Source organism: Tachypleus tridentatus, chromosome 12, assembly GCF_004210375.1.
Source record: "Tachypleus tridentatus isolate NWPU-2018 chromosome 12, ASM421037v1, whole genome shotgun sequence".
Classification (NCBI taxonomy): domain Eukaryota; kingdom Metazoa; phylum Arthropoda; class Merostomata; order Xiphosura; family Limulidae; genus Tachypleus; species Tachypleus tridentatus.
In genome coordinates, this window is record NC_134836.1 from 66,117,465 (window position 1) to 66,144,391 (window position 26,927).

Genomic DNA, 26,927 nt, shown 5'->3' on the forward strand with positions numbered 1-26,927 from the left:
ATACAACCTGTTACAGTTTGAACTACTATAATTCTAAACTATACAACCTGTTACAGTTTGAACTACTATAATTCTAAACTATACAACGTGTTACAGTTTGAACTATTATAATTCTAAACTATACAACCTGTTACAGTTTGAACTACTATAATTCTAAACTATACAACCTGTTACAGTTTGAACTACTATAATTCTAAACTATACAACCTGTTACAGTTTGAACTATTATAATTTTAAACTATACAACCTGTTACAGTTTGAACTATTATAATTCTAAACTATACAACCAGTTACAGTTTGAACTATTATAATTCTAAACTATACAACCAGTTACAGTTTGAACTATTATAATTCTAAACTATACAACGTGTTACAGTTTGAACTATAATAATTCTAAACTATACAACCTCTTACAGTTTGAACTACTATAATTCTAAACTATACAACGTGTTACAGTTTGAACTATTATAATTCTAAACTATACAACGTGTTACAGTTTGAACTATTATAATTCTAAACTATACAACGTGTTACAGTTTGAACTATTATAATTCTAAACTATACAACGTGTTACAGTTTGAACTATTATAATTCTAAACTATACAACCTGTTACAGTTTGAACTATAATAATTCTAAACTATACAACCTCTTACAGTTTGAACTACTATAATTCTAAACTATACAACATGTTACAGTTTGAACTACTATAATTCTAAACTATACAACCTCTTACAGTTTGAACTACTATAATTCTAAACTATACAACATGTTACAGTTTGAACTACTATAATTCTAAACTATACAACGTGTTACAGTTTGAACTACTATAATTCTAAACTATACAACGTGTTACAGTTTGAACTACTATAATTCTAAACTATACAACGTGTTACAGTTTGAACTATTATAATTCTAAACTATACAACGTGTTACAGTTTGAACTACTGTAATTCTAAACTATACAACATGTTACAGTTTGAACTACTATAATTCTAAACTATACAACCTCTTACAGTTTGAACTATTATAATTCTAAACTATACAACCAGTTACAGTTTGAACTATTATAATTCTAAACTATACAACCTGTTACAGTTTGAACTACTATAATTCTAAACTATACAACGTGTCACAGTTTGAACTATTATAATTTTAAACTATACAACCTGTTACAGTTTGAACTACTATAATTCTAAACTATACAACCTGTTACAGTTTGAACTACCATAATTCTAAACTATACAACGTGTTACAGTTTGAACTATTATAATTCTAAACTATACAACCTGTTACAGTTTGAACTACTATAATTCTAAACTATACAACCTGTTACAGTTTGAACTACTATAATTCTAAACTATACAACCTGTTACAGTTTGAACTATTATAATTTTAAACTATACAACCTGTTACAGTTTGAACTATTATAATTCTAAACTATACAACCAGTTACAGTTTGAACTATTATAATTCTAAACTATACAACCAGTTACAGTTTGAACTATTATAATTCTAAACTATACAACGTGTTACAGTTTGAACTATAATAATTCTAAACTATACAACCTCTTACAGTTTGAACTACTATAATTCTAAACTATACAACGTGTTACAGTTTGAACTACTATAATTCTAAACTATACAACATGTTACAGTTTGAACTACTATAATTCTAAACTATACAACCTCTTACAGTTTGAACTACTATAATTCTTAACTATACAACATGTTACAGTTTGAACTACTATAATTCTAAACTATACAACGTGTTACAGTTTGAACTATTATAATTATAAACTATACAACGTGTTACAGTTTGAACTACTATAATTCTAAACTATACAACGTGTTACAGTTTGAACTACTATAATTCTAAACTATACAACGTGTTACAGTTTGAACTATTATAATTCTAAACTATACAACCTCTTACAGTTTGAACTACTATAATTCTAAACTATACAACATGTTACAGTTTGAACTACTATAATTCTAAACTATACAACCTCTTACAGTTTGAACTATTATAATTCTAAACTATACAACCAGTTACAGTTTGAACTATTATAATTCTAAACTATACAACCTGTTACAGTTTGAACTACTATAATTCTAAACTATACAACGTGTCACAGTTTGAACTATTATAATTTTAAACTATACAACCTGTTACAGTTTGAACTACTATAATTCTAAACTATACAACCTGTTACAGTTTGAACTACCATAATTCTAAACTATACAACGTGTTACAGTTTGAACTATTATAATTCTAAACTATACAACCTGTTACAGTTTGAACTACTATAATTCTAAACTATACAACCTGTTACAGTTTGAACTACTATAATTCTAAACTATACAACCTGTTACAGTTTCAACTATTATAATTTTAAACTATACAACCTGTTACAGTTTGAACTATTATAATTCTAAACTATACAACCAGTTACAGTTTGAACTATTATAATTCTAAACTATACAACCAGTTACAGTTTGAACTATTATAATTCTAAACTATACAACGTGTTACAGTTTGAACTATAATAATTCTAAACTATACAACCTCTTACAGTTTGAACTACTATAATTCTAAACTATACAACGTGTTACAGTTTGAACTATTATAATTCTAAACTATACAACGTGTTACAGTTTGAACTATTATAATTCTAAACTATACAACGTGTTACAGTTTGAACTATTATAATTCTAAACTATACAACGTGTTACAGTTTGAACTATTATAATTCTAAACTATACAACCTGTTACAGTTTGAACTATAATAATTCTAAACTATACAACCTCTTACAGTTTGAACTACTATAATTCTAAACTATACAACATGTTACAGTTTGAACTACTATAATTCTAAACTATACAACCTCTTACAGTTTGAACTACTATAATTCTTAACTATACAACATGTTACAGTTTGAACTACTATAATTCTAAACTATACAACGTGTTACAGTTTGAACTATTATAATTATAAACTATACAACGTGTTACAGTTTGAACTACTATAATTCTAAACTATACAACGTGTTACAGTTTGAACTACTATAATTCTAAACTATACAACGTGTTACAGTTTGAACTATTATAATTCTAAACTAAACAACGTGTTACAGTTTGAACTATAATAATTCTAAACTATACAACGTGTTACAGTTTGAACTACTGTAATTCTAAACTATACAACCAGTTACAGTTTGAACTATTATAATTCTAAACTATACAACCTGTTACAGTTTGAACTACTATAATTCTAAACTATACAACGTGTCACAGTTTGAACTATTATAATTTTAAACTATACAACCTGTTACAGTTTGAACTACTATAATTCTAAACTATACAACCTGTTACAGTTTGAACTACTATAATTCTAAACTATACAACGTGTTACAGTTTGAACTATTATAATTCTAAACTATACAACCTGTTACAGTTTGAACTACTATAATTCTAAACTATACAACCTGTTACAGTTTGAACTACTATAATTCTAAACTATACAACCTGTTACAGTTTGAACTATTATAATTTTAAACTATACAACCTGTTACAGTTTGAACTATTATAATTCTAAACTATACAACCAGTTACAGTTTGAACTATTATAATTCTAAACTATACAACGTGTTACAGTTTGAACTATTATAATTCTAAACTATACAACGTGTTACAGTTTGAACTATTATAATTCTAAACTATACAACGTGTTACAGTTTGAACTATTATAATTCTAAACTATACAACCTGTTACAGTTTGAACTATAATAATTCTAAACTATACAACCTCTTACAGTTTGAACTACTATAATTCTAAACTATACAACATGTTACAGTTTGAACTACTATAATTCTAAACTATACAACCTCTTACAGTTTGAACTACTATAATTCTAAACTATACAACATGTTACAGTTTGAACTACTATAATTCTAAACTATACAACGTGTTACAGTTTGAACTACTATAATTCTAAACTATACAACGTGTTACAGTTTGAACTACTATAATTCTAAACTATACAACGTGTTACAGTTTGAACTATTATAATTCTAAACTATACAACGTGTTACAGTTTGAACTACTGTAATTCTAAACTATACAACATGTTACAGTTTGAACTACTATAATTCTAAACTATACAACGTGTTACAGTTTGAACTATTATAATTCTAAACTATACAACGTGTTACAGTTTGAACTATTATAATTCTAAACTATACAACGTGTTACAGTTTGAACTATTATAATTCTAAACTATACAACTTGTTACCTACCGTAACTAGTGCCACTGAAGTGAACTTTTCTTGTTCTAAATCGATACTTTTTTCTTGTGAGGAAAAATTTAATTCTAGTAAATAGTTGCTGCAAGAACGCCTTAGATACACCAAGTTAACGTAACATATGCCTAGGCCTTAGATACACCAAGTTAACGTAACATATACCTAGACCTTAGATACACCAAGTTAACGTAACATATACCTAAGCCTTAGATACACCAAGTTAACGTAACATATACCTAGGCCTTAGATACACCAAGTTAACGTAACATATACCTGGGCCTTAGATATCTAAGTTAACGTAGCATCTACGTAGGCCTTAGATATCTAAGTTAACGTAGCATCTACGTAGGCCTTAGATACCCCAAGCTAACGTAACATCTACCTAAGCCTTAGATACCCCAAGTTAACATGAAGTTGGTCTGATCCTGAGAAATAGAGTAACAATACTTTTTTTTTCTGGGGGTAAATTCTTACCTCCTTTGGTCTGATGGACTAAATTTCTTTCCATTTTTAAGCCATTGTATAAATATGGGTTTTTCTCCAATACTGTTACACGGAACTGTAGCCCTCTCTCCTTTCTGTAGAGTCTGGGTTGAGAACTTGGACCGGAAATTTGGAGGACCTATTTAGAGAAACTCACAATAGATACAAACGAATAAAATGTGACTCTATTGTTAATAACTCTGTTAGATGTTTGTGACAACGACACATTAAACATATGCATATACAGGCGTTGAAGTATTGTCATTGTGACAATTATAGACGTATTGTCGTTATTACAGATTTAGAGAAAAGTCCGTGGATAATTCTACAAATTATGACAGTTCTACGAAAGGGTATCTAAGGCTGTCTTGAGGGGTAACCTGTTTTATCTACTCGAATCATTATATAGTAGTGTGTTGTCTGTCAATCAGTCAGTATACACTAATATGACGTCACATAAGGGACGCTTAATGTTGCAATTTGTATTGTCGTGACGTCAGTAAAACGTAAGCATGGCATGAGTCATTAGAATAATTATGCACTCTGTAAGCTACAAAATAGAAGGGCATATGAACTTCAAAAGTAAGAAATAAAATATTTATTGTTCTTAACTTTAGTTTTGTTTACGCTGGAAATAGAACACTTTCGAGGATCCTGTGGATGTACATCTAGTTACAGGCGTAGTGTTTTAGTAGTGATGTTTACAGAAGTAATATCGTCGTTGTAATGTTACAGACGTAGTGTCGTCATTGTCATATTTACATACGTCTTGTCGTCGTTATGACAGTTGTATATGTAGTATCGTTATTGTGTCAACTATAATTAGTTTTGTAGTTAGGACAGTAACAGACGTAGTGTTTTCACGGATATATCTTTTAGGCATAGCGTTGTTCCTGTGTTAGCTACAGACGTAATGTCTTCACGGGGATAACTATAGACGTACTGTTGTCCCTGTGTTAGCTACAGACATAGTGACTTCGCTGGTATAGCTATACAGTGTATATGTGTAGTTTCTGTGTTAGCTACAGACGTAGTGTTGTCCTTAAGACAGCTATAGACGTGGTGTCATCGTTGTGACGTTTATGGACGTTGTGTTATAGGAAACCAGTCTTCAATTGAACAAATATCTTAAGATGTCTTTTAAGTTGTGTTGATGAAACGAATTTCTAAAAATGTTGTTGAAATTTAAGTTCTGTTAAATGGTTCTCACCTCTCTTTGTGCTATCGGTCGACAAATTTCAATTGCTCTTTTACGCGAGCCACATGTTTTCTTCACTTAAACATGTGTTTATGTAACTGGATTGGTTGGTTTGGAATTTTATGGCGCAAAGCAAGTAGGTTATCTGCGCCCTGGTATTATACCAACTCATAAACACTTAGTATGGTTCACAGAAGGAAAACAAAACTAACACACAACTTACTAGAATAGTTATTAGTCACAAGTGGTAATTGTACAAACAGGTAACTCCATACAAGAGGTTACCACTTATGTAATAAACTGGAGGGAAATAGAACTAGTCCACGAAATCCATTGCATACGCATGGGCCATTATTTCCAGAACAAATAGTGAGACTTGACAGTCACTTTTGTTACGCACAAAATATACCGAAATGAGGAGTATGTTTTTGCGACAACGGGACACGAACTATGAGCTATCGGCTTCAAAAAGTGAGCATGCTACTAACTACGTGCTCCCCGCTAGTACAGCGGTATGTCTCCGGATTTAAAACGCTAAAATCAGAGGTTCGATTCCCCTCGGTGGGCTGAGCAGATAGCCCTTTGTGGCTTTGCTATACGAAAAACACATATTAACTACGCCACAGCCGAGGTCGACCGATGGAGATATATTGTCTATCAGGTTTGATTTCCGTTCGTAAACCATGGTTGTAAAACTACATATTAGAATCCAACGTCCAAGAACGACTTACACCTGAATCATCAATTATGTTCTTCAGACATGTGGAAATAAATTACTTCATAACGAAATAGAGTGTAAATAGAAAAAAATATATTTAGTTGTTTTTTTTATCAGTTAACTTACGTGTTCAACCGAAATTAAATTCACTGTATATGTAAATGTTATAACGCTCCCATATCCAGGTGTTAACTGTAATATAACTGGTAACTGTTTATTGTATGTATGTACGTATAGATGTGTTGCTAGGTAACGAATCACACGATACAGCCAATGATCGATCTTTCCTCCACACAAGAAGGATTTAACAAAAATCTACAGGACCGTGAGAACTTATATACGTGTATCTACAGACGTGTACTATACACCCAGTAACTAGCCATTCCTATACGCTAGAACAACTCGTGAACAAATTCAAAGAAATGAGGGTATTTGGGGGGGAAAAAACCCAACAACAACAAAAAAACGTATTCTGGATGATTCCTGCACGTGATATAGTTCTGTGATTAAAATATCTCTGTGCTACCAATAAACGTATGATATACGTGAAACAAGTTTTGATTACTCAGCACGAGTTGATTCAAAACGATCCTTCAAATAAAGTCAGAAGATGTAACCAATGAGGCAACAGACACCTGGGTAGAAAATTAGATGGACAAAGACGGACAAAATTTACAGAGGTTTATCCAGTTTCAATTTAAAGGATTTTCTGGGAATTCATGACTGTTTTAAAAATGAGATGCGATCAAAGAAATATTTTATTGTCCAGTTTGTTGGACAGTACTTACTGTGGACGGTTAAGGATATTGCTGAACTGATTGGTTGACCTAAACCATTACTGGCCTCACAGAGGTACAAACCCTCATCTTCTTTTCGGACACTGGTAATGGTCAAGCTGCCATTAACTAAAATATACACTCGTGAACTGCTTATTATAGTGTTGTACGCTCCAGGTGGCATGCCTGAAAAAACAAACAAACAACATAACTATTATTAGAAGGACAACAAAAATAATTATAACAGTTTATAGTAATTTTGTATAAAAGTACCTTACTGAATATATATGTACCTGTATGAAACTAAACACAAGAAATACGTGATAAGTTAATACATCAATTTATTGGAAGTATGGAGTATCGTGAAATAAAAGCTTATTATGGGTAGAAACATCGGATTATTAATTACGTACGTTCCTAGTTGAGTGTGTTTCGGATTCCTGCTCTAAACGTTGTGAGTTCGATACCAGCTCACGAAATGTTCTCATGTTCTAGAATAAGGCGTTTTGGTCTTCCCCACTGTATAATGGTCACTTGCGATGGACTTGCTGTTGAAAGTGGGCTCAACAACGATTGCAATGTGCCTCCTGCATACGGCATGGTTCGTTTTGAATTTCGCGCTGTGAGTCCTTAATTAAGACTAGAGGGAAGAGAGCTAGTTATCACTACCCACCGCCAACTCTTGGGCTACTCTTTTACCAAAGAATAGTCGGATTGACCCACACATAATAACGCCGCCAAGGTTGAAAGGAGAGCACATTCTGCATACACGGGATGGCTTTTAGTAATATTTTCGGTTCTAATTAATATCGCACAAGGTTCAGTCAGCCTAAATCTAACTCCGTGCATTATTTTAAAAATACGAATTAGTTGTATTAATAATGTTCCTTTGTTTGACAGTGAAGGCCCGGCATGGTCAGGTGGTTAAGGCGTTCGACTCGTAATCTGAGGGTCGCGGATTTGAATACCTGTCGCACCAAACATGCTCACCTTTTCAGCCGTGGGGGCGTTATAATGTGACGGTCAATCCCACTATTCACTGGTAAAAGAGTAGTCCAAGAGTTGGCGGTGGATGATGGTAATTAGCTGCCTTCCCTATAGTCTTACATTGTTAAATTAGGGACTGCAGCGCAGATAACCCTCGTGTAACTTTGCTCGAAATTCAAAACAAACCCAAACAAACAAACAAACCTTAAACTGTGATCCGGGCCCACCAGGTGATGCGTAATTTAGTTCGAAACGCAAGTTACAGACAGGTAGTTCGACAGGTAGGGTAGGAGTATTAGGTAGTTCTAGGGAGTCTTTTGCCTCACCAAGGTGGTTCGTTTAAGGACAAAAAGTTTAAGAATCAGTGACTCCCCCCCCAACCTATAACTTTAATGTTTATCGAAAAACAGTGCTGTAGAAAAATAGTAGCGTTATTTGGAATTAAATTGTATCAGTTATCTTTGTTTTCGGTCCATTTCTGGTGCCCCCGCAGAAAAAGCTTTTACGGCCCCTTGTCAAACATTGATCAGAACCACCTATAATTTCAGCACGAATCAAACTTTCATAATCACTGACACAATTTTAAGTAAATAGTCACGGTAAATAAATTTATGTTTCTTAGGCTTTTTTTTAGAAATACAGGTTACTAACCTTTTGCCACTTTCCAACGTATGTGGGGTGTGGGATATCCTTCAGCCTGGCAATGTAACATGATAGACTTACCCACAATAGCTCTAGAGTCAACAGGCGGTATTGTCCAGTAAGGTGGCGCTGTAGAAAAAAACATTATTTGTCTACTTCCCATTTATAAACCTTTAAATATGTAACTCACAAGTAAACATGTATATGTTCAGGGTAAAATAGTATATTTCTCTTTTGACATTAAAGAATCAATTTATTTAAAATAATTTTCTATGAAAGTTTTTTGTTAGCTTCTTTATGAAAGTGTTTATAAATATAAAATATATATAAATAATATATTATATTTAGCAAAATTATAATGAGCATCAATGTGATTCGACGATATATATAAACCTTGTAAATGTAGTAATGTGAAGCACATAAGTTCCCATTAGGTAGGCCCCGGCATGGCCACGTGGTTAAGGTACTCGACTCGTAATCCTAGGGTCACGATTCCACTCCCCGTCACACCAAAAATACTCGCCCTTTCAGCCATGGGAGCGTTATAATGTGACAGTTAATCCTACTATTCGTTAGTGAAAAAATAGCCCAAGAGTTGGCGGTGTGTGGTGATGACTAGCTGCCTTCCCTCTAGTTTTACAATACTAAATTAGGGACGGTTAGCGCAGATAGCCCTCGTGTAGCTTTGCGCGAATTTAAAAAACAAACCCATTAGGTAACAAAACTAAAACCAAGACCTACAAAGACACGCCATTCGTGAGAGCAGTGTTGGCTCTGGTAAACACGCCTAAGTCGATAATAAACAGACAATAGAGGTTTACACGGCTTTAAATACAGAATACAGTCTAGTTTAGGTGGCTTTAGATACAGAATACAGTCTAGTTTACATGGCTTTAAATACAGAATACAGTCTAGTTTACATGGCTTTAAATACAGAATACAGTCTAGTTTAGGTGGCTTTAGATACAGAATACAGTCTAGTTTACATGGCTTTAAATACAGAATACAGTCTAGTTTACATGGCTTTAGATACAGAATACAGTCTAGTTTAGGTGGCTTTAGATACAGAATACAGTCTAGTTTAGGTGGCTTTAGATACAGAATACAGTCTAGTTTACATGGCTTTAAATACAGAATACAGTCTAGTTTACATGGCTTTAAATACAGAATACAGTCTAGTTTAGGTGGCTTTAGATACAGAATACAGTCTAGTTTACATGGCTTTAGATACAGAATACAGTCTAGTTTACATGGCTTTAGATACAGAATACAGTCTAGTTTACATGGCTTTAGATACAGAATACAGTCTAGTTTAGATGGCTTTAGATACAGAATACAGTCTAGTTTACATGGCTTTAGATACAGAATACAGTCTAGTTTACATGGCTTTAGATACAGAATACAGTCTAGTTTACATGGCTTTAGATACAGAATACAGTCTAGTTTACATGGCTTTAGATACAGAATACAGTCTAGTTTACATGGCTTTAGATACAGAATACAGTCTAGTTTACATGGCTTTAGATACAGAATACAGTCTAGTTTACATGGCTTTAGATACAGAATACAGTCTAGTTTACATGGCTTTAGATACAGAATACAGTCTAGTTTACATGGCTTTAGATACAGAATACAGTCTAGTTTACATGGCTTTAGATACAGAATACAGTCTAGTTTACATGGCTTTAGATACAGAATACAGTCTAGTTTAGGTGGCTTTAGATACAGAATACAGTCTAGTTTAGGTGGCTTTAGATACAGAATACAGTCTAGTTTACATGGCTTTAGATACAGAATACAGTCTAGTTTAGGTGGCTTTAGATACAGAATACAGTCTAGTTTAGGTGGCTTTAGATACAGAATACAGTCTAGTTTAGGTGGCTTTAGATACAGAATACAGTCTAGTTTACATGGCTTTAGATACAGAATACAGTCTAGTTTACATGGCTTTAGATACAGAATACAGTCTAGTTTACATGGCTTTAGATACAGAATACAGTCTAGTTTACATGGCTTTAGATACAGAATACAGTCTAGTTTACATGGCTTTAGATACAGAATACAGTCTAGTTTACATGGCTTTAGATACAGAATACAGTCTAGTTTACATGGCTTTAGATACAGAATACAGTCTAGTTTACATGGCTTTAGATACAGAATACAGTCTAGTTTACATGGCTTTAGATACAGAATACAGTCTAGTTTAGGTGGCTTTAGATACAGAATACAGTCTAGTTTACATGGCTTTAGATACAGAATACAGTCTAGTTTACATGGCTTTAGATACAGAATACAGTCTAGTTTACATGGCTTTAGATACAGAATACAGTCTAGTTTACATGGCTTTAGATACAGAATACAGTCTAGTTTAGGTGGCTTTAGATACAGAATACAGTCTAGTTTACATGGCTTTAGATACAGAATACAGTCTAGTTTACATGGCTTTAGATACAGAATACAGTCTAGTTTATGGCTTTAGATACAGAATACATGGCTTTAGATACAGAATACAGTCTAGTTTAGGTGGCTTTAGATACAGAATACAGTCTACATGGCTTTAGATACAGAATACAGTCTAGTTTACATGGCTTTAGATACAGAATACAGTCTAGTTTACATGGCTTTAGATACAGAATACAGTCTAGTCTAGTTTACATGGCTTTTTACAGTCTAGTTTAGGTGGCTTTAGATACAGAATACAGTCTAGTTTATGGCTTTAGATTACAGTCTAGTTTACATGGCTTTAGATACAGAATACAGTCTAGTTTACAGTCTAGTTTAGGTGGCTTTAGATACAGAATACAGTCTAGTTTACATGGCTTTAGATACAGAATACAGTCTAGTTTACATGGCTTTAGATACAGAATACAGTCTAGTTTACATGGCTTTAGATACAGAATACAGTCTAGTTTACATGGCTTTAGATACAGAATACAGTCTAGTTTACATGGCTTTAGATACAGAATACAGTCTAGTTTACATGGCTTTAGATACAGAATACAGTCTAGTTTAGGTGGCTTTAGATACAGAATACAGTCTAGTTTACATGGCTTTAGATACAGAATACAGTCTAGTTTAGGTGGCTTTAGATACAGAATACAGTCTAGTTTACATGGCTTTAGATACAGAATACAGTCTAGTTTACATGGCTTTAGATACAGAATACAGTCTAGTTTAGGTGGCTTTAGATACAGAATACAGTCTAGTTTACATGGCTTTAGATACAGAATACAGTCTAGTTTACATGGCTTTAGATACAGAATACAGTCTAGTTTACATGGCTTTAGATACAGAATACAGTCTAGTTTACATGGCTTTAGATACAGAATACAGTCTAGTTTAGGTTTCTGATAAACACAAATCTTTCCACTCTTTCATTCAACTTAACTCAGGTTTTATTCAACGAGTGTGACTATCATATGACACCATACAAAAAACAGATAAAAATCCGAAAAAGTCCAAATTCTCTTTTGGATTGAAGGAATGAAAATATGCTGATATATGATATTTATATATATGTGTGATATTTATATGATATGTATATAATATTTATATGATATATATATGAAAGCTAAATTTTTAAGAGATAATAATTTTTAAAAAAATATTTGAATTTTTTTTATCTGAAGTAAATAATCTACTTTCTTTCCCACATGGGTACAGCGGTATGTCTGGGGACTTGCAACTCTAGAATCCAGGTTTCGATACCCGTTTCAGGTAGAGTACAGATAGTCCCTGGTATTGGTTTGTGCTTAACTTCAAAGAAACGAAATTCATTCTTGGGGTTTTAACCAGCCCAGATAATAAACTTATTTTTATACGTGTTAGAGGAACATCTTTGAGTAATAATAACAGTTGGGATTGCTATTCCTATAAATAGTTTAAGCTTGCCATTATAAATTTATTGTTGTAGTTTACAGTTATTATAAGAAGTTGCTTTAGTTTTTCATGATAGATTTATTGTTTCGTTTTATTGCTATTATGGTAATAACTTCAGCTGATCACTCTAAAGTTTAGAATATTTATTTTTATTACTTGAAACGTAACTGGAACTTCACTCTGCGTATATTGACTCAGGGCGATTTCTACAGTAAGATAATAACTTACTTTTTACTTCTAAATACGCACTGGCTGAATCTGTACCGATAACATTTGAGGCTTTACACGTATAATTTCCATTGAAACGTCGAGAAAGGTTGTCTAGAGTTAACGTCGATACATAGTCCTCGGCAGTTACAAATATGGATGCTCCGTGGTCACCATCGGTCAGCTGTCGGCCATCCTTTAGCCACTTTATGAATATCGGACGGTCTCCAGCGACGACTACACAAGTGACTGCAGTTCGCGAGCCCTCGTACAAATCACTGCTAAAGCTGAAAGGGTTGATCTTGGGAGGCACTGTAATTAATAAAAATACAATGATATTGTCTGAGTTTAAAATCATAGCAACTTTTTTCTTTGATTTGAAGTTACTACTAAAATGGTACGTCTTTCAGAAAACGATACATCAGAATGACGCGTGTTTCTTAAACTTTACAGCATACTTATAACCTTCGCAACAGGCGGAATATATTTTAACTTGCTTTTGACCAGATGTACTTAAACCGGATTCTTGAAAGTATTATGTTTCGAAAATAAGTAAAACCAAATTTAGGAGTAACGAATATTTTTATTTCTTACTTTTGAAGTTCTTATACCATACTGTGTTGTAGCCTACAGAGTGAATAATACTTCTCATGATTCATGGCATTTGCACGTTTTGCTGACGTCATGACAGTACAAATTATAAAGTTCAACGTCTCTTACATGACGCTATTTTAGTGTCTACTGACTGACTGACAGACAACACACTACTATATAGTGTTGCGATGGTTAAAATAACTGCAGAAATGAATCTCAGTCAATAATTCCTCTGAATATCTTTTGGGTTTTCTTTATTGTTAATAGCCACCGTTCTTTGTTGTATGTATACAAGCTTTCTTATACTAAAAAAAACAAACAAACAAAAAAACACGTGCAGTTGAGTAAGCTCCTAATGATACGCGTTCGAATTGTGCTTTGACTTTCATTCCAACAACTAATTAAAGAAGTTAGGTAACAAATATCTTCACAAACGTTAGTTAGTGATACAAGTTAAAGAATCAAAACGAGAAACTATAAACAGAACATTGGTGGAAAAACGGAATCTGAAATAGAATCTGCATTTGGACATAATATACTCCTCAAAACAAGAAACGCAAAAGGGATATTTTTTTTTTATTTTAAAGAGAAATATATGTAATAACGTTACAAGCTCAGAGTATGTGATGTTACACGTGTTAAGACACTGATTGTCAGACCAAAATGACAATAAAAGTTGTGCACTTTGAAAACGGAGGAAAACATCGGATTTTTCGCCAAAACGCATTCGTGTCCAATAAATTTGTTTGAGAGATCTGCATGTTCTGCAAGTGCAACATGTGCAAAATCCCTATAAAAAGTGATGGATTCTCGGTTTCCATAGCTCAGTGTTAAGCCACCGATACGCAATACAGTTACGCTAAGACTGACTGAAGCACAACGCAACAACGCCATTGGTCGCTTGGAAGCAGGCGAATCTCGATCAGATGTTGCCAGAGCTGTGAATGTCCACCCAAGCACCATCACAAGGCTATGGAATCGTCACCAACAACATGGATCAACTCGTGACCGTCCACAATCTGGCAGACCTCGTGTGACCACGCCCGCACAAGATCGCTACATCCGGTTACGTCACCTTCGGGATAGGACCACCACTGCGACGTCTACTGCCTCAACCATACCAGGGCTGCGTAGGATTTCCGATCAGACCGTACGCAACCGTCTACGAGATGCAGGAATCCGACCTCGACGTCCAGTCAGAGGCATCATCCTCACCCAGCAACATCGTCAAGCACGGCTGCAGTGGACTCGGGCACATCGGGTATGGCCTCATCGACGATGGAGGCATGTTTGGTTCAGCGATGAATCACGTTTTATGCTTCGTAGGCAGGATGGAAGGACCCGTGTTTACCGTCGCCGAGGTGAACGTTTTGCAGCAGACTGTGTGCAGGAAGTTGACAGATTTGGTGGTGGCAGCGTCATGATGTGGGCTGCCATCGCCTACAATGCCAGAACAGACCTTTTGCACATTCGAGGAAATCTTACGGCTCAACGATACGTCGACGAGATTCTTAGGCCCCATGTGCAACCCATCGTGGTGAACGTCAACGATGTTTTTTCAACATGACAACGCCCGTCCTCACACAGCCCGACTCACCACTGTCTTCTTGAGACACCACAACATCAACGTTGTTCCCTGGCCCTCCAGATCACCAGATTTAAACCCCATCGAACATCTTTGGGACGAGTTGGACCGACGTCTGCGACGGCGACAACCTCAACCGCAGACTCTACTTCAGCTTGCAGTAGCTTTGCAGGCTGAGTGGACAGCCATTCCACAGGATGTGATTCGTCATCTCATCGCTTCCATGGGCAGGAGATGCCAAGCAGTTATTGATGCTCACGGGGGGCATACTCGTTATTGACGTTAAACTTCAACTAGTGAGCGTGGACTTCGCCTTTGCAGACTTTGGATGTTCAGCAGTGAATGTGCAAAGTTTCACACATGTCATACAGAACTACTCGGAATAAACTTGTTAACAATTTGTCTCAAATTTTGCCTTTTGCGTTTCTTTTTTTGAAGAGTATATTACAACCGGGTTTTGTAAGCGTTTGTGGACAAAATTTGTGTTTAAAAGATATCATTTCTTCAGTGTCACAGTTCAAAATGTGTAACAAACCACAGTATTCTTGAATAAAATGATATATTACTCAAGCTTTAAGCAAACCTTTAAGTTCAAAATACTAGATACAAAATTTTATGCTCATTATAAGCTAAGCCTAAAATGAACGACGAAGATTTGTTAATTTAAATTCAGTTTTGTGACAATGTTAGGCTAATTCGCGTAATAAAGCTTAAAGTTTTATTTTAATTACCTACACGTATACCTTAATATTGTCACTTTCTCTTCTGGTAGTTCTATCCAGATGGTAATTTTTCGAAGATTCACATATTTACATGATAGTCATTGTAAAGATAAAAAACTGGGAACCTGATTTGTTCAGAACGTTTTCTTGTTTTGGCACCGAAAGTACTACCTTAATACCTTGATCTACAGTGGTATATCTGCGGTCTTACAACGCTAAACCCGGGTTTTGATACTTGCGATGGGTAGAGCACAGATAGCCCATTGTGTAGCTTTGTGCTTACTTCTAAACAAACAAACTGAACACCTTATACAATTTTCGATCACCGACTATTGACATCTTACTTTCAAACCAATCACGTCCTACTTCTATTCTGAAACGTGACTGTGTTTATCATATATACATTACCCTGTTCTATTTTTCTTTAATTTTAGTGTCATTAAAAGTGCTATTTAAATTGTTCAATACATATATCTATATGTCACCTTTTAACTTGTTAATATAATAGTTTCATTTGTGAGCTTTGTTTATAGATTTGGACTAACATGGATCTGACCTGACTCAGACTGTTAAATGTTATTGATATTACAACCGAAAATATTGCTAATGGTGACAGTACTAGCGAGATGAATCAATACAGTCTATTGTTTAAACGAAAGAATACCTTACCGGTTTAATTTTTATGTCTGATCTATATAGGTAATTACTTTGATCAGAAGATAATCATTGTATATTTTACTTTTGATCTATAGGTAACTTGTTTTGATCAGAAGATAATGACTGTAGATTATTGTATGGTACTAAACGTGGATCTACCTCAATTTAAACAATTTAACCTTTTAATCGTAGGGTGATATTTTTGAAAGAAACACTAAGTAGTAAAGTTTTACCTCTGTAGACGTAATACATTACTTTCCTTCTCGATAAGAAACGAGGAATTAGTCCATCTCTCTCTTGCTATACTGAGCACGTGCAGAGAGTTACTCGCTTTATACCCTATTCTGTGTCAACGACAACATTTTAATAACTTCCTATGTAACAGCACAAATCTACTTTGTATACGAAATGGGTGTTTAGAATTTTTCCGATGATTTGAGAGTTAAGAATAATATTAGTTTTGGGGATTATCTCAGTGATTTTCGGGAAACACTCAGAGTGAGAAATATGTTAAGTGATGTAAAGATATATGAAAAAACATAAAGGAGAGTGAAAAAACTGACATTTAAAAAATCACGTTTGGACTTTCTCAAGGCATTCGAAGTTGTTTTTATTGTGAAAGAATGGGAACCTTATATCGGCAGCAGGTCTAACTAGCCATCATTTTGTTCCTGATTTTTGATGACGATACAGTTGATTATGAACGTTGTTTGGGGGGCTTACTAAGCCTATATTTAATGTGCTTTGTTCATTATAAATATTATTATATTAATAAAAATAAAACATGAATGGAAATTGTTATGGATTTTCTAAAACTCGGAAGGTAGAATTGGAAACTCAGTAATAGTCTTCAGAGGACTGCGTTTTTATCTGAGAACTCCTTACAAAATCAGACAATCAATGATTCAGACAAGCAAGACTCTAGGAGATTCTGATGAGATTTAAGAAGTGGAAGGCACGAGTTTCTCCATGGCAACACTAACAGAACTTTCTTAAATCTTTGAAGGAAACAGCTAAAACGAAACTCTCAAAGAGAGTTGTTTAGAAAGTTATCACTACTTCCTTAAAAGAAAAAAAAATAAAAGAAAGATAGAGAACTAACAAAGCATTAAAAAGGAAAAGAAAGTCTTTAAAGATGAGCGGAAAGCGGAAAACAAAATCTTTAAAAATAAAATCAATACCGTCAGACACACAGTTTGGGCAAAAGTTGTTAAAGTTTGGCCTTCGAAAAAGAAAACATTTTAAAATGATTTTCTATTCTAGATACTGAAGAATAAACGAGAAACAAAAACCAACAACAGAAGTTACGGAGAATTCGATCTTTTCACCTTTAGTCATCACAAGGAACGAAGAGAGAATAAAAACAAAACGTTACTCTAGTGACCACGCCAGCTTTATCTCTTGAATTTATTGTACGAAACGTATTAGTTTTCTGGTTGAACAATTGTATTTATTATTAGTACCCTCTTTCTTAAACAGCTACCAGAATTGTTTCTGACGTAAAATGATTCTATTACACTACTTTTGTTCACGACAAGAAATTCGTACTTATAAGTAAGTTTGTTTGACCTTTTTTTTACTTCCATAACAACATTATAAAAATTATTTAAGGTACTTTTGAATTCTTTAAGGCTTAATATAAACTCAATTAAACATATCGTAATTTTAAGTAATACGTATTTTAAGTAATACCTATAAGTACCAGTCAGTTTCTGTTGTAATGTCATCGATAATATTAGAAGGGAAATTTCATGTCTTTCGTAGGAAAAGGTATGAAACATACAAGTGTAATTTAGGGCTCACTAAGGAAGTGTGATATTATTAAAATAGTTATCTGTATATTTGTAATGCATTAACGGGATAAAGACAATGATAATATGATATTATCATCATTGTATTGAAAAATAAAATATTATTCTCCTGAGTTGGAAATCATTCTGCTAGTTTAGAATTACGGTATATTGTTTGTTCATCTATTTATTTTAAAGCCTAACGCTCTATCTTAAGAGCAGACAGATGTAAGTTTGTTTGGAGAAATACCAATAGTTTGTGTGTACGGTAATACCACAAAGCCTATTTTTTGTCCCTAATTCTGATCTTATAGCTAGCAGTACCCTACTATCAACAGTCCATGCTAAAGATTTGGCTTCATTTTTATAACGCGCTACAGAACAAAGTGCTAGAAAATATCATCGTATCACCCGGGTTCGAACGCGGCTCGTCAGCTTTGAAACCTAAAAAGTCTCATGGTGAGACATCTGCAAGTTTACGAACTTACAGTGCTAAAATCCTAGGCTCGATTCTACGTGGTGGACACAGGTGATGACTCAATGTGATTTTACTACAGAAGCAAACAAAGAAACAAAACTTAAAGGTCTACTACAGGGCCAACTCACGACCGAAAAATAAGTAAATAGAACGTTTCTGCTGCATTAAGATTAAATTTCGGTAACAACTTAGCATTGTTGTGTTATTGCTTTGGTAGCCTTTAAAGTAAAGGTGTTTTATTATTAGTATGTATAATAATATATTTGATTTGTTTTGAATTTCGCGCAAAATTACACGAGGGCTGTCTGCGCCAGCCGTCCCTAATTTATCAGTGTAAGACTAGAGGGAAGGCAGCTAGTCGTCACCACCCACTGCAAACTCTTGGGCTACTCCTTTACCTAAGAATAGTGGGATTGACCAGAACATTATAATGCTCCCACGGCTGAAAGGGCGAGCATGTTTGGTGCGACCGGGATTCGAACCCGCGACCTTCAGGTTACGAGTTGAGAGCCTTAACCCACCTGGCCATACCGGACATAAATCTAGAGAATAAGGCGAACATTCACAATGGAAAAACCTAGTTAGATAACAGACATTTGTTGAATGAAAATACTTATTTTGAAATCAGGAAACAGTTTATTTACCTTAGTCTATAGAAAAATCAGAAGTCTCTAACGAATAAATAGAACATACATAAAACTACCGAATGTAACGAAGAGATTCATGAATTGCCTAACTTCAAGAATGATAATATAATACCATAAGAAAGCTATTCAGAAATTGGTTTGTTTTGAATTTTGCGCAAAGCTACACGAGGGCTATCTGCGCTAGCCGTCTCTAATTTAGCAGTGCAACGCTAGAGGGAAGGCAGCTAATTATCACCAACTCTTGGGCTACTCTTTTACCAACGAATAGTGGGATTGTCTGTCACATTATAACGCCCCTATGGCTAAAGGGCAAGCATGTTTGGTGTGACGGGGATTCTAACCTACCACCCTCGGATTAGGAGTCGAGTGCTTGGCCGAAATGTTAATAATATGTTATCACAGGTATACATAAAAAAACGTCTTGTTTTGTAAACAAAATTAGAAAATGTAAAAGTTATAGATCTCACAGCTTCAGGCCAGGTGTTTAAGGCACTCGACTTGTAATCTGATAGTCGCGAGTTCGAATCCCCGTTACACCAAACATGTTTGCCTTTTTCAGCCGTGGAAGTGTTATAATGTGACGGTCAATACCACTATTCGTTGGTAAAAAGAGCAGCCCAAGAATTAACGGTGGGTAGTGATGACTAGCTGCTTTCCTCCCATCCTTACACTATTAAATTAATAGAGACGGCTAGCGCAGATAGCTCTCGAGTAGCTTTACTCGAAATTCAAATCAAACCAATCGTTTTTATTAACCCTGCACAAATATACGACCTTCAATAGCGACATATGCCCAACTGTAGTTGTAAAGCAAAATAAGTGATGGCGGAGACTATGATCATGGATTTTCAAAAAGAAACAACAACTGATAATTATAAAATATTTTATAACTTTTGTAAATTTTATTATAGAATTTTCTCTTTTTCAAATCTGTGTTTATAAACCTTTGTTGTAGGCCTTTCTCTTTTCCTAATCTGTTTTACAATCCTTCTATTGTAGACCTTTCTTTTTTCCAAAAATCTGTGTTTCAGACATGTTAATGAATTATAATGGTCTAACAAAGATTTGCCCAGAACAAATAAAGTTACGATGTTTATACTCTCTCTTTATTATTATTAAAATAGCAAGTAGTGCAGTTGTATTCAGATACGTATAGATTAGGTTTAGCGACTAAATTACATTATAAGGTTTAGCGACTAAATTACATATTTATTCCTTGTTTTATACATCAGACAATTCTTCACCCTCAACGTTTATAAGGTGGCTGCAGTATTATCTGAGAACTTTTGTAGTTATATTTATCATTAATGCGATTAAGACTTAAAATTAATTATTTCTAGTCCAGCGTACATAGTTGAATATCAGGCTTACATCGAGCGTTCGTTATTTGGGTTAACTTGTTTATCTTTTCAAGCAATTTCTTTTAAAGCTAAATTTGTTGAAATATTATAAAACTTGTAGTTCTAAACTCTTCCTTTTTGGTTTGGGTTTTAAATTATACTTTTTATGTATTCTGCGATAATCCTGGTTTATCAATTTGAGTTATAATGTTTCAAAATGTACTTTTTCGTTTTTTCTTTCTTAGTGTTACAAATGATACATTTAGTTTATTAATTTATACTCTAACATTACAAATCATACTTCTACTTTATTGATTTATACTATAACGTTACAAATGATATTTCTGGTTTATTAATTTATACTATAACTTTAGAAATGATACTTCTGGTTTATTAATTTATACTATAACGTTACAAATGATATTTCTGGTTTATTAATTTATATAATAACGTTAGAAATGATAATTATTTTAATCACTTTGTGATGTTACCAAATACACTCTTACTTTGTCTATTTGATTTCTGACGTTACAAAGATACATTTAAATGTTTTTAACGTTTCCGTCGCTTCACGTTTTGTTTGACAGTTCAAGCAACCAACCATTTGAACTGTCATGAACACGCCACTAACTCCAGTTTCAAAACAAAGAAAAACAAATAAACGACGACCTGGTTCGAGTTTTACCTCAGTCATATTTTTTCAAAATAATTAAATATGTTGATTTACATTGATACTACGAAACTATAATTTAGTACCATGCTGTGATCGTAAACATTTATTACCGAGAAATCCTAGCAAAACCATTATTATTACCCCAATAATCATGGGTGTTTACCTTATTCTATCAATGAGCTTACATCAAAAACTAGCCCTAGATTTAATAAGCTTTTCTCATTATAACGTTAACCCAGTGAATGTAAACCCAATCTTCATGATGAAGCAGCTTATAAAAGAGAGTCATAAAAGCAGGAAGGATTTTGAAGTTGGGGTTGCTCTAAGTGCAACAGTACGTCTCCAATACTCGAATAGATTCTGTGTTCTGTGAACTAAAAATAGTTTCTGAAGTGTGATGTTAGTACTATTTGTTTCTAAAGACCGTCGTGGTGGGTAATAAAAACCTTGGATAAAAACAAACAGCAACGTCATTGTTGCGCGTATAAATTTTACCAATGTCAGCCTCTATGATGCTCCTTGAAACGTAACATTGAAGATTTTTAGTTTGTTTGTTTGTTTTTGAATTTCGTGCAAAGCTACTCAAAGGCTATATTTACTAACCGTCCCTAATTTAGCAGTGTAAGACTAGAGGGAAGGCATGTTGTTATCACCACCCACCGTTAACTCTTGGGCCACTCTTTTACCAACGAATAGTGGGATTGACCGAAACATTATAACGTCCTCACGGCTGAAAAGGCGAGCATGTATAGTGCGATGGGGATTCGAACCTGCGATCCTTAGATTGCGAGTCAAGTGCTCTGGGGTGGTACATGGACTGGATTTTGTAATCGCATGAGTTTCAAACATATATACACGTGCAATGCATATTGAGTAGTGTATATATATATATTATAACCATAATTTTTTAAGACAAAACAAAATACATTAAAATTAAACAAAATACGTTGCGTTTTTTAAAAAAGATCCTAGGGCACAAACTACAATGTGGGATTACAAAATGTATCCCAGGTTTTGGAGGTGACTGAAAAACCTACATTACGGTGGAGATACACCGTCTGCCAATCTTTTTGTTCTTTTAGTTTTAAGCTTTTAAGCCGTATATATACATATATATAGCCATATAAATTTTCAAGCTGTGTAGATGCATGCATTTATATTCAATGCAAATATAAGACAATGTGTCATAATATAATAGAATATCTATACAAGTAAGCATTTTAAAATATTTCTTACGGTTAATTCGTGATGACGAGAAAACTCACTTTTTAGAGAAAATTATATGTGTAAAACCGGCTGGTATTGGTAGAGAAAGCACTGTGTAGAGAAGCGAACAACATTTCGACCTTCTTCGGTCATCGTCAGGTTCACAAAGAAAGAAACCCGATAGCTGACCACATGTTTGAAGGCGGTTGTGTAATTGTGTGTAGGAATGTAGAGGGCGTGCTTAAATGTTTGATTATATTTATTTATATAGGTATAAAGATGTTCCTTCATATTGGTTTATTTTGGTCTTGCGTTGTTGCATAAGTAAGGCTTCTTTAATTTTGCTTTGTTTATGTTTGTTTCTTTATTTAGTATTTAGTCGTTTTCTATGGTTATGTTGTGTTTACTTGATTTGCAGTGTTCGAAAACGTGTGAAGGTGACTTTTCGTGTTCATTGAAACTGGTTCCTATTTTTCTACTTGTTTCTCCAATATAGAAGTCGTGGTAGTTATCACATTGTATTTTATAAATAATGTTGGTGTTGTGTTTGTCATTGTAGTTTTAACACAGTATAGACCTTAGTTTTGTGCCTGGTTTTTGAATAAATTTGGTATTAACTGTAATGTCATATTTTGTTACTAGTTTTTGCCAGCTGTTGGTTATTTTTTTACTGATGTTGGGAATATATGGTATGCAGCAGTATATGGTTTCGTGATATTTTGATTCGTGAGATATATTTACTTTTGTTGGTTGATTTTGCTTTATGTCTAGGTGTGTGCGTATAATGTTTGTGGAGGAAACTTATTGATGTTGATGAAGTATTGTGTCGTCTGCATATCTGTACCAGTATAGTGGTGGATGTAATGCTGTGTTAATTGCTTGTGTTTCAACTTGTGTCATAAAAATATTGGCTAGAACTGGTGATACTAGGTTACCCATGCTTAGGCCATTTGTTTGTATATAGTTGTGGTTGTTGAACATGAAGTTTGTCTTCATCGTGGTGAATTCTATGAGGGTTGCTAATTGGTTGCTGGGAATATCTATTGATGGGTTAGAGTCTCGGATATAGAATTATAAGGCTATCTTGTGGGCTTCAGTGGTTGGGACTTCTGTAAAAAGGGATATAACATCGAAACTGGCCATTAAAGCTTTATGATTAAGGTGACTAAGGTTAGATTTGAAATTAAAAGAGTGTTTAATGAATGAGCTGGCTGGTGTTACATATTTGGAGAATCCCCATACTATGTATTTACCAAGACTGTAATTAAACGATTCATATGTGGACATTATTGGTTGTAATGGACAATCTGGTTTATGAAGTTTGGGGATGCCGTATATTTGTGGTGTGCGTGAGTCGGTTTTACGTAGGTAGGAATAAAGCGTTTTTTAAAATTGTGTTGGCTTTTTTCATTTTTAGTAGTATTTTGTTTAGTTGCGTTTAATGTGTATGTTGGATTTGCGTGTATTGGTTTAAGTTTGTTTGTGTCTAATAGGATGTTCTTCATTTTTTGGATGTATTCATTCGTATTCATTATGACTATAGCGTTTCCTTTTTCTGCTTTTAGAATTTTAATGTTTTTGTCTTGTTTTAGGTTTTTATTGGAATTAATGTTTCTTTTTGTAAGGTTGTTTTTTTAGTTTTCTGTTTTGTGAAATTATTTTGATGGTTTTGTGAGAAAATTCTTTGAAAAAATCGTTTAATATGTTGTTTTTAAATGTTCCTGGAAAATATCAATTTTTAATTTTTTCTGGGAAGTTTGGCTGTTGGATAGCAATAGAATTGCCGAAGTTGTCTTCTTTCTGTTGGTTGTTTTCGGTTGGTTTTTTGTTGTTTTTGTTTTCTGTAGAAAGTATCACAAGTCTCCGGGCTAGGTCTTCTAAACATGCTTTAATTTCTGAGGTTGGAATGTACCTAGTTGCTATTGTGAAGTGAAGTCCTTTGTTAAGTAGATGTATCTCGTCTATGTTAGTTATCTGTCTGATCTGTTAATTATAAGGTTAGTCAATGGCTTGTTGTGTTAGTGTCTTTTCTGTTGTTTGCATCTTAGTTTCTCTAGTTTCATCTTAGTTTTTCTAGTTTTTGTTGTGGCAGATCTGTATGTTCTTGTCATTCCTAGTGTTGATTTGCTTTATGTTTCATTGACATAAGTCTGTAAATCTCTGGTTTAATGCAGCATGCCAGTTGATGGTCTAGGTTCATTTTTTTTTGTAAGTCATGTAGTTCTTTGTATTTCGTGTTCAACATGGCTTTAAGTAGTTTTTTTTTCTGTAAATTTTGGATAATGTTTGTGTATTTATTAAAATTTTTTGATAGTTTTACCATTACAAAGTTAGGGTTAGTTGTTACTTTCTACATTGTTGAATGAAATAGATGTCATTTCCTCTGTTGATAATTCTTTGGTTTAGTTTCTTTACGATGACCGATAAAGGTCGAAACATTATTCACTCCGCTACATAGTGCTTTCTCTACCCATACCAGCTGTTTTTTTAGATATATAATGGTTACATTTGACCGCGGGCCGGCATGGTCAGGTGGTTAAGGTACTACACTCGTAATCCGACGCTCGCGGGTTCGAATCCCCGTCACACTAAACATGTTTGATCTTTCAGCCGTGGGGGCGTTATAATTGGATGGTCGATCCCACTATTTGTTGGTAAAAATAGCCCAAGAATTGGCGGTGGGTGGTGATGACTAGCTGCCTTCCCTCTACTCTTACACTGCTAAATTAGAAACGGCTAGCGCAGATAGCCCTTGTGTAGCTTTGCGGGAAGATCAAAGCAAACCAAACATTTGACCGCTTATCTTATAGCGCACATACAGCAACGAGTCGCGAACCTTAAATCCACAGAATCATCGTTCGTGATTTGGAAACATAAAGCTATGCTAGGTCCGAGATGTAGGTAGAAAGAAAGAAATAGCGAAAGGTAACCGTACAGAGACAAAAATAGAAACGTGAATGGGTTTTTCAGGGATATAATTTAAAGGATCAGAATTTTGGAGAAAGAAAAACGAATAAAAAATACGTCCATTGATAGCCAAGACTAAATGATAATACATCAATACATGTAAGGTGAATTTCAACACAAAATCTGTTGCTGTGATGAATCTTATTTTGTATTGGTTCCGAAAATATTTTGTAAATCAATAATAACTTGGTAGACACTATATACATAGAAATACACTCTAAACACGCAAAACACAAAGCGTGTCAACTGACGTATATGACCCGGCATGGCCAGGTAGATTAAGGCGTTCGACTCGTAATCTGATGGTCGCGGGTTCGAATCCCCGTCGCATCAAACATGTTTGCACTTTCAGGCGTGGGGGCGTTATAATGTGACGGTCAATCCCACTATTCGTGGCTAAAAGAGTAGTTCAAGAGTTGGCGGTGGGTGGTGATGGCTAGCTGCCTTCCCTATAGTCTTACACTGCTAAATTAGGGATGGCTAGCGCAGATAGCCCTCGTGTAGCTTTGCGCGAAATTCAAAAACAAACCCATACATATGTATTATAGACGGTCCCTGGATATTCTGGAAACATTAGCAGTGTTTGTGGAAGCAAAATACGTTTTTTTTTTAAGTTTAATATTCAATATTGTATCTAAGTCTGTTTATCATTTACATTTTCTCTTTCTTTCTCTGTAACTCCTTCTGTCTAACTAATTTAATTTTGGTTAGCGTGCAAGGTGTACGCTATAGCTTAACATTTTATCTCTATAGTTGACTTCAAAGTTGTTTCATTAGAGCAGAGTCAAGCTTAGAATGTCGAACTAAAAGCTGAGTTTTCTAGTAAGTGTTTAATGTCACTTTACGAGGTCTAGTCTCTCAACAAAGTTAATGTTTCTTTTTAATAACAACAAAAAATGTTTACACCCACTGATGTATGTACAGCACTTTTATTAACTCAGAGAGACGGCTGGCTTCTTCCATCCAGGAAATTAAGAAAGCTACCATAAGCTTTATATGTATAATGGCTTTCGTAAGCCACTTAATTTCCGTTGCAAATTCGATGTTATACGTTGCATTTTATAGAGCAAGAAA

The 26,927-nt window shown here is 34.2% G+C and overlaps 1 protein-coding gene across 1 annotated transcript in view; it reads right to left on the minus strand.

Moving 5' to 3' along the window:
- LOC143235649 (cell adhesion molecule Dscam1-like) overlaps positions 1-13,880 on the minus strand; it is a 61,717-nt gene extending 47,837 nt beyond the window's left edge. Inside the window, exons 1-5 of the mRNA XM_076473874.1 lie at positions 13,826-13,880; positions 13,216-13,506; positions 9,118-9,237; positions 7,492-7,665; positions 4,779-4,926 (exon numbers count right to left, since the gene is read on the minus strand). Coding sequence (XP_076329989.1) covers positions 4,779-4,926; positions 7,492-7,665; positions 9,118-9,237; positions 13,216-13,506; positions 13,826-13,880 — 788 coding nt within the window. The remainder of the gene's footprint in view (positions 1-4,778; positions 4,927-7,491; positions 7,666-9,117; positions 9,238-13,215; positions 13,507-13,825) is intronic.
- Positions 13,881-26,927: the final 13,047 nt, after the last annotated feature.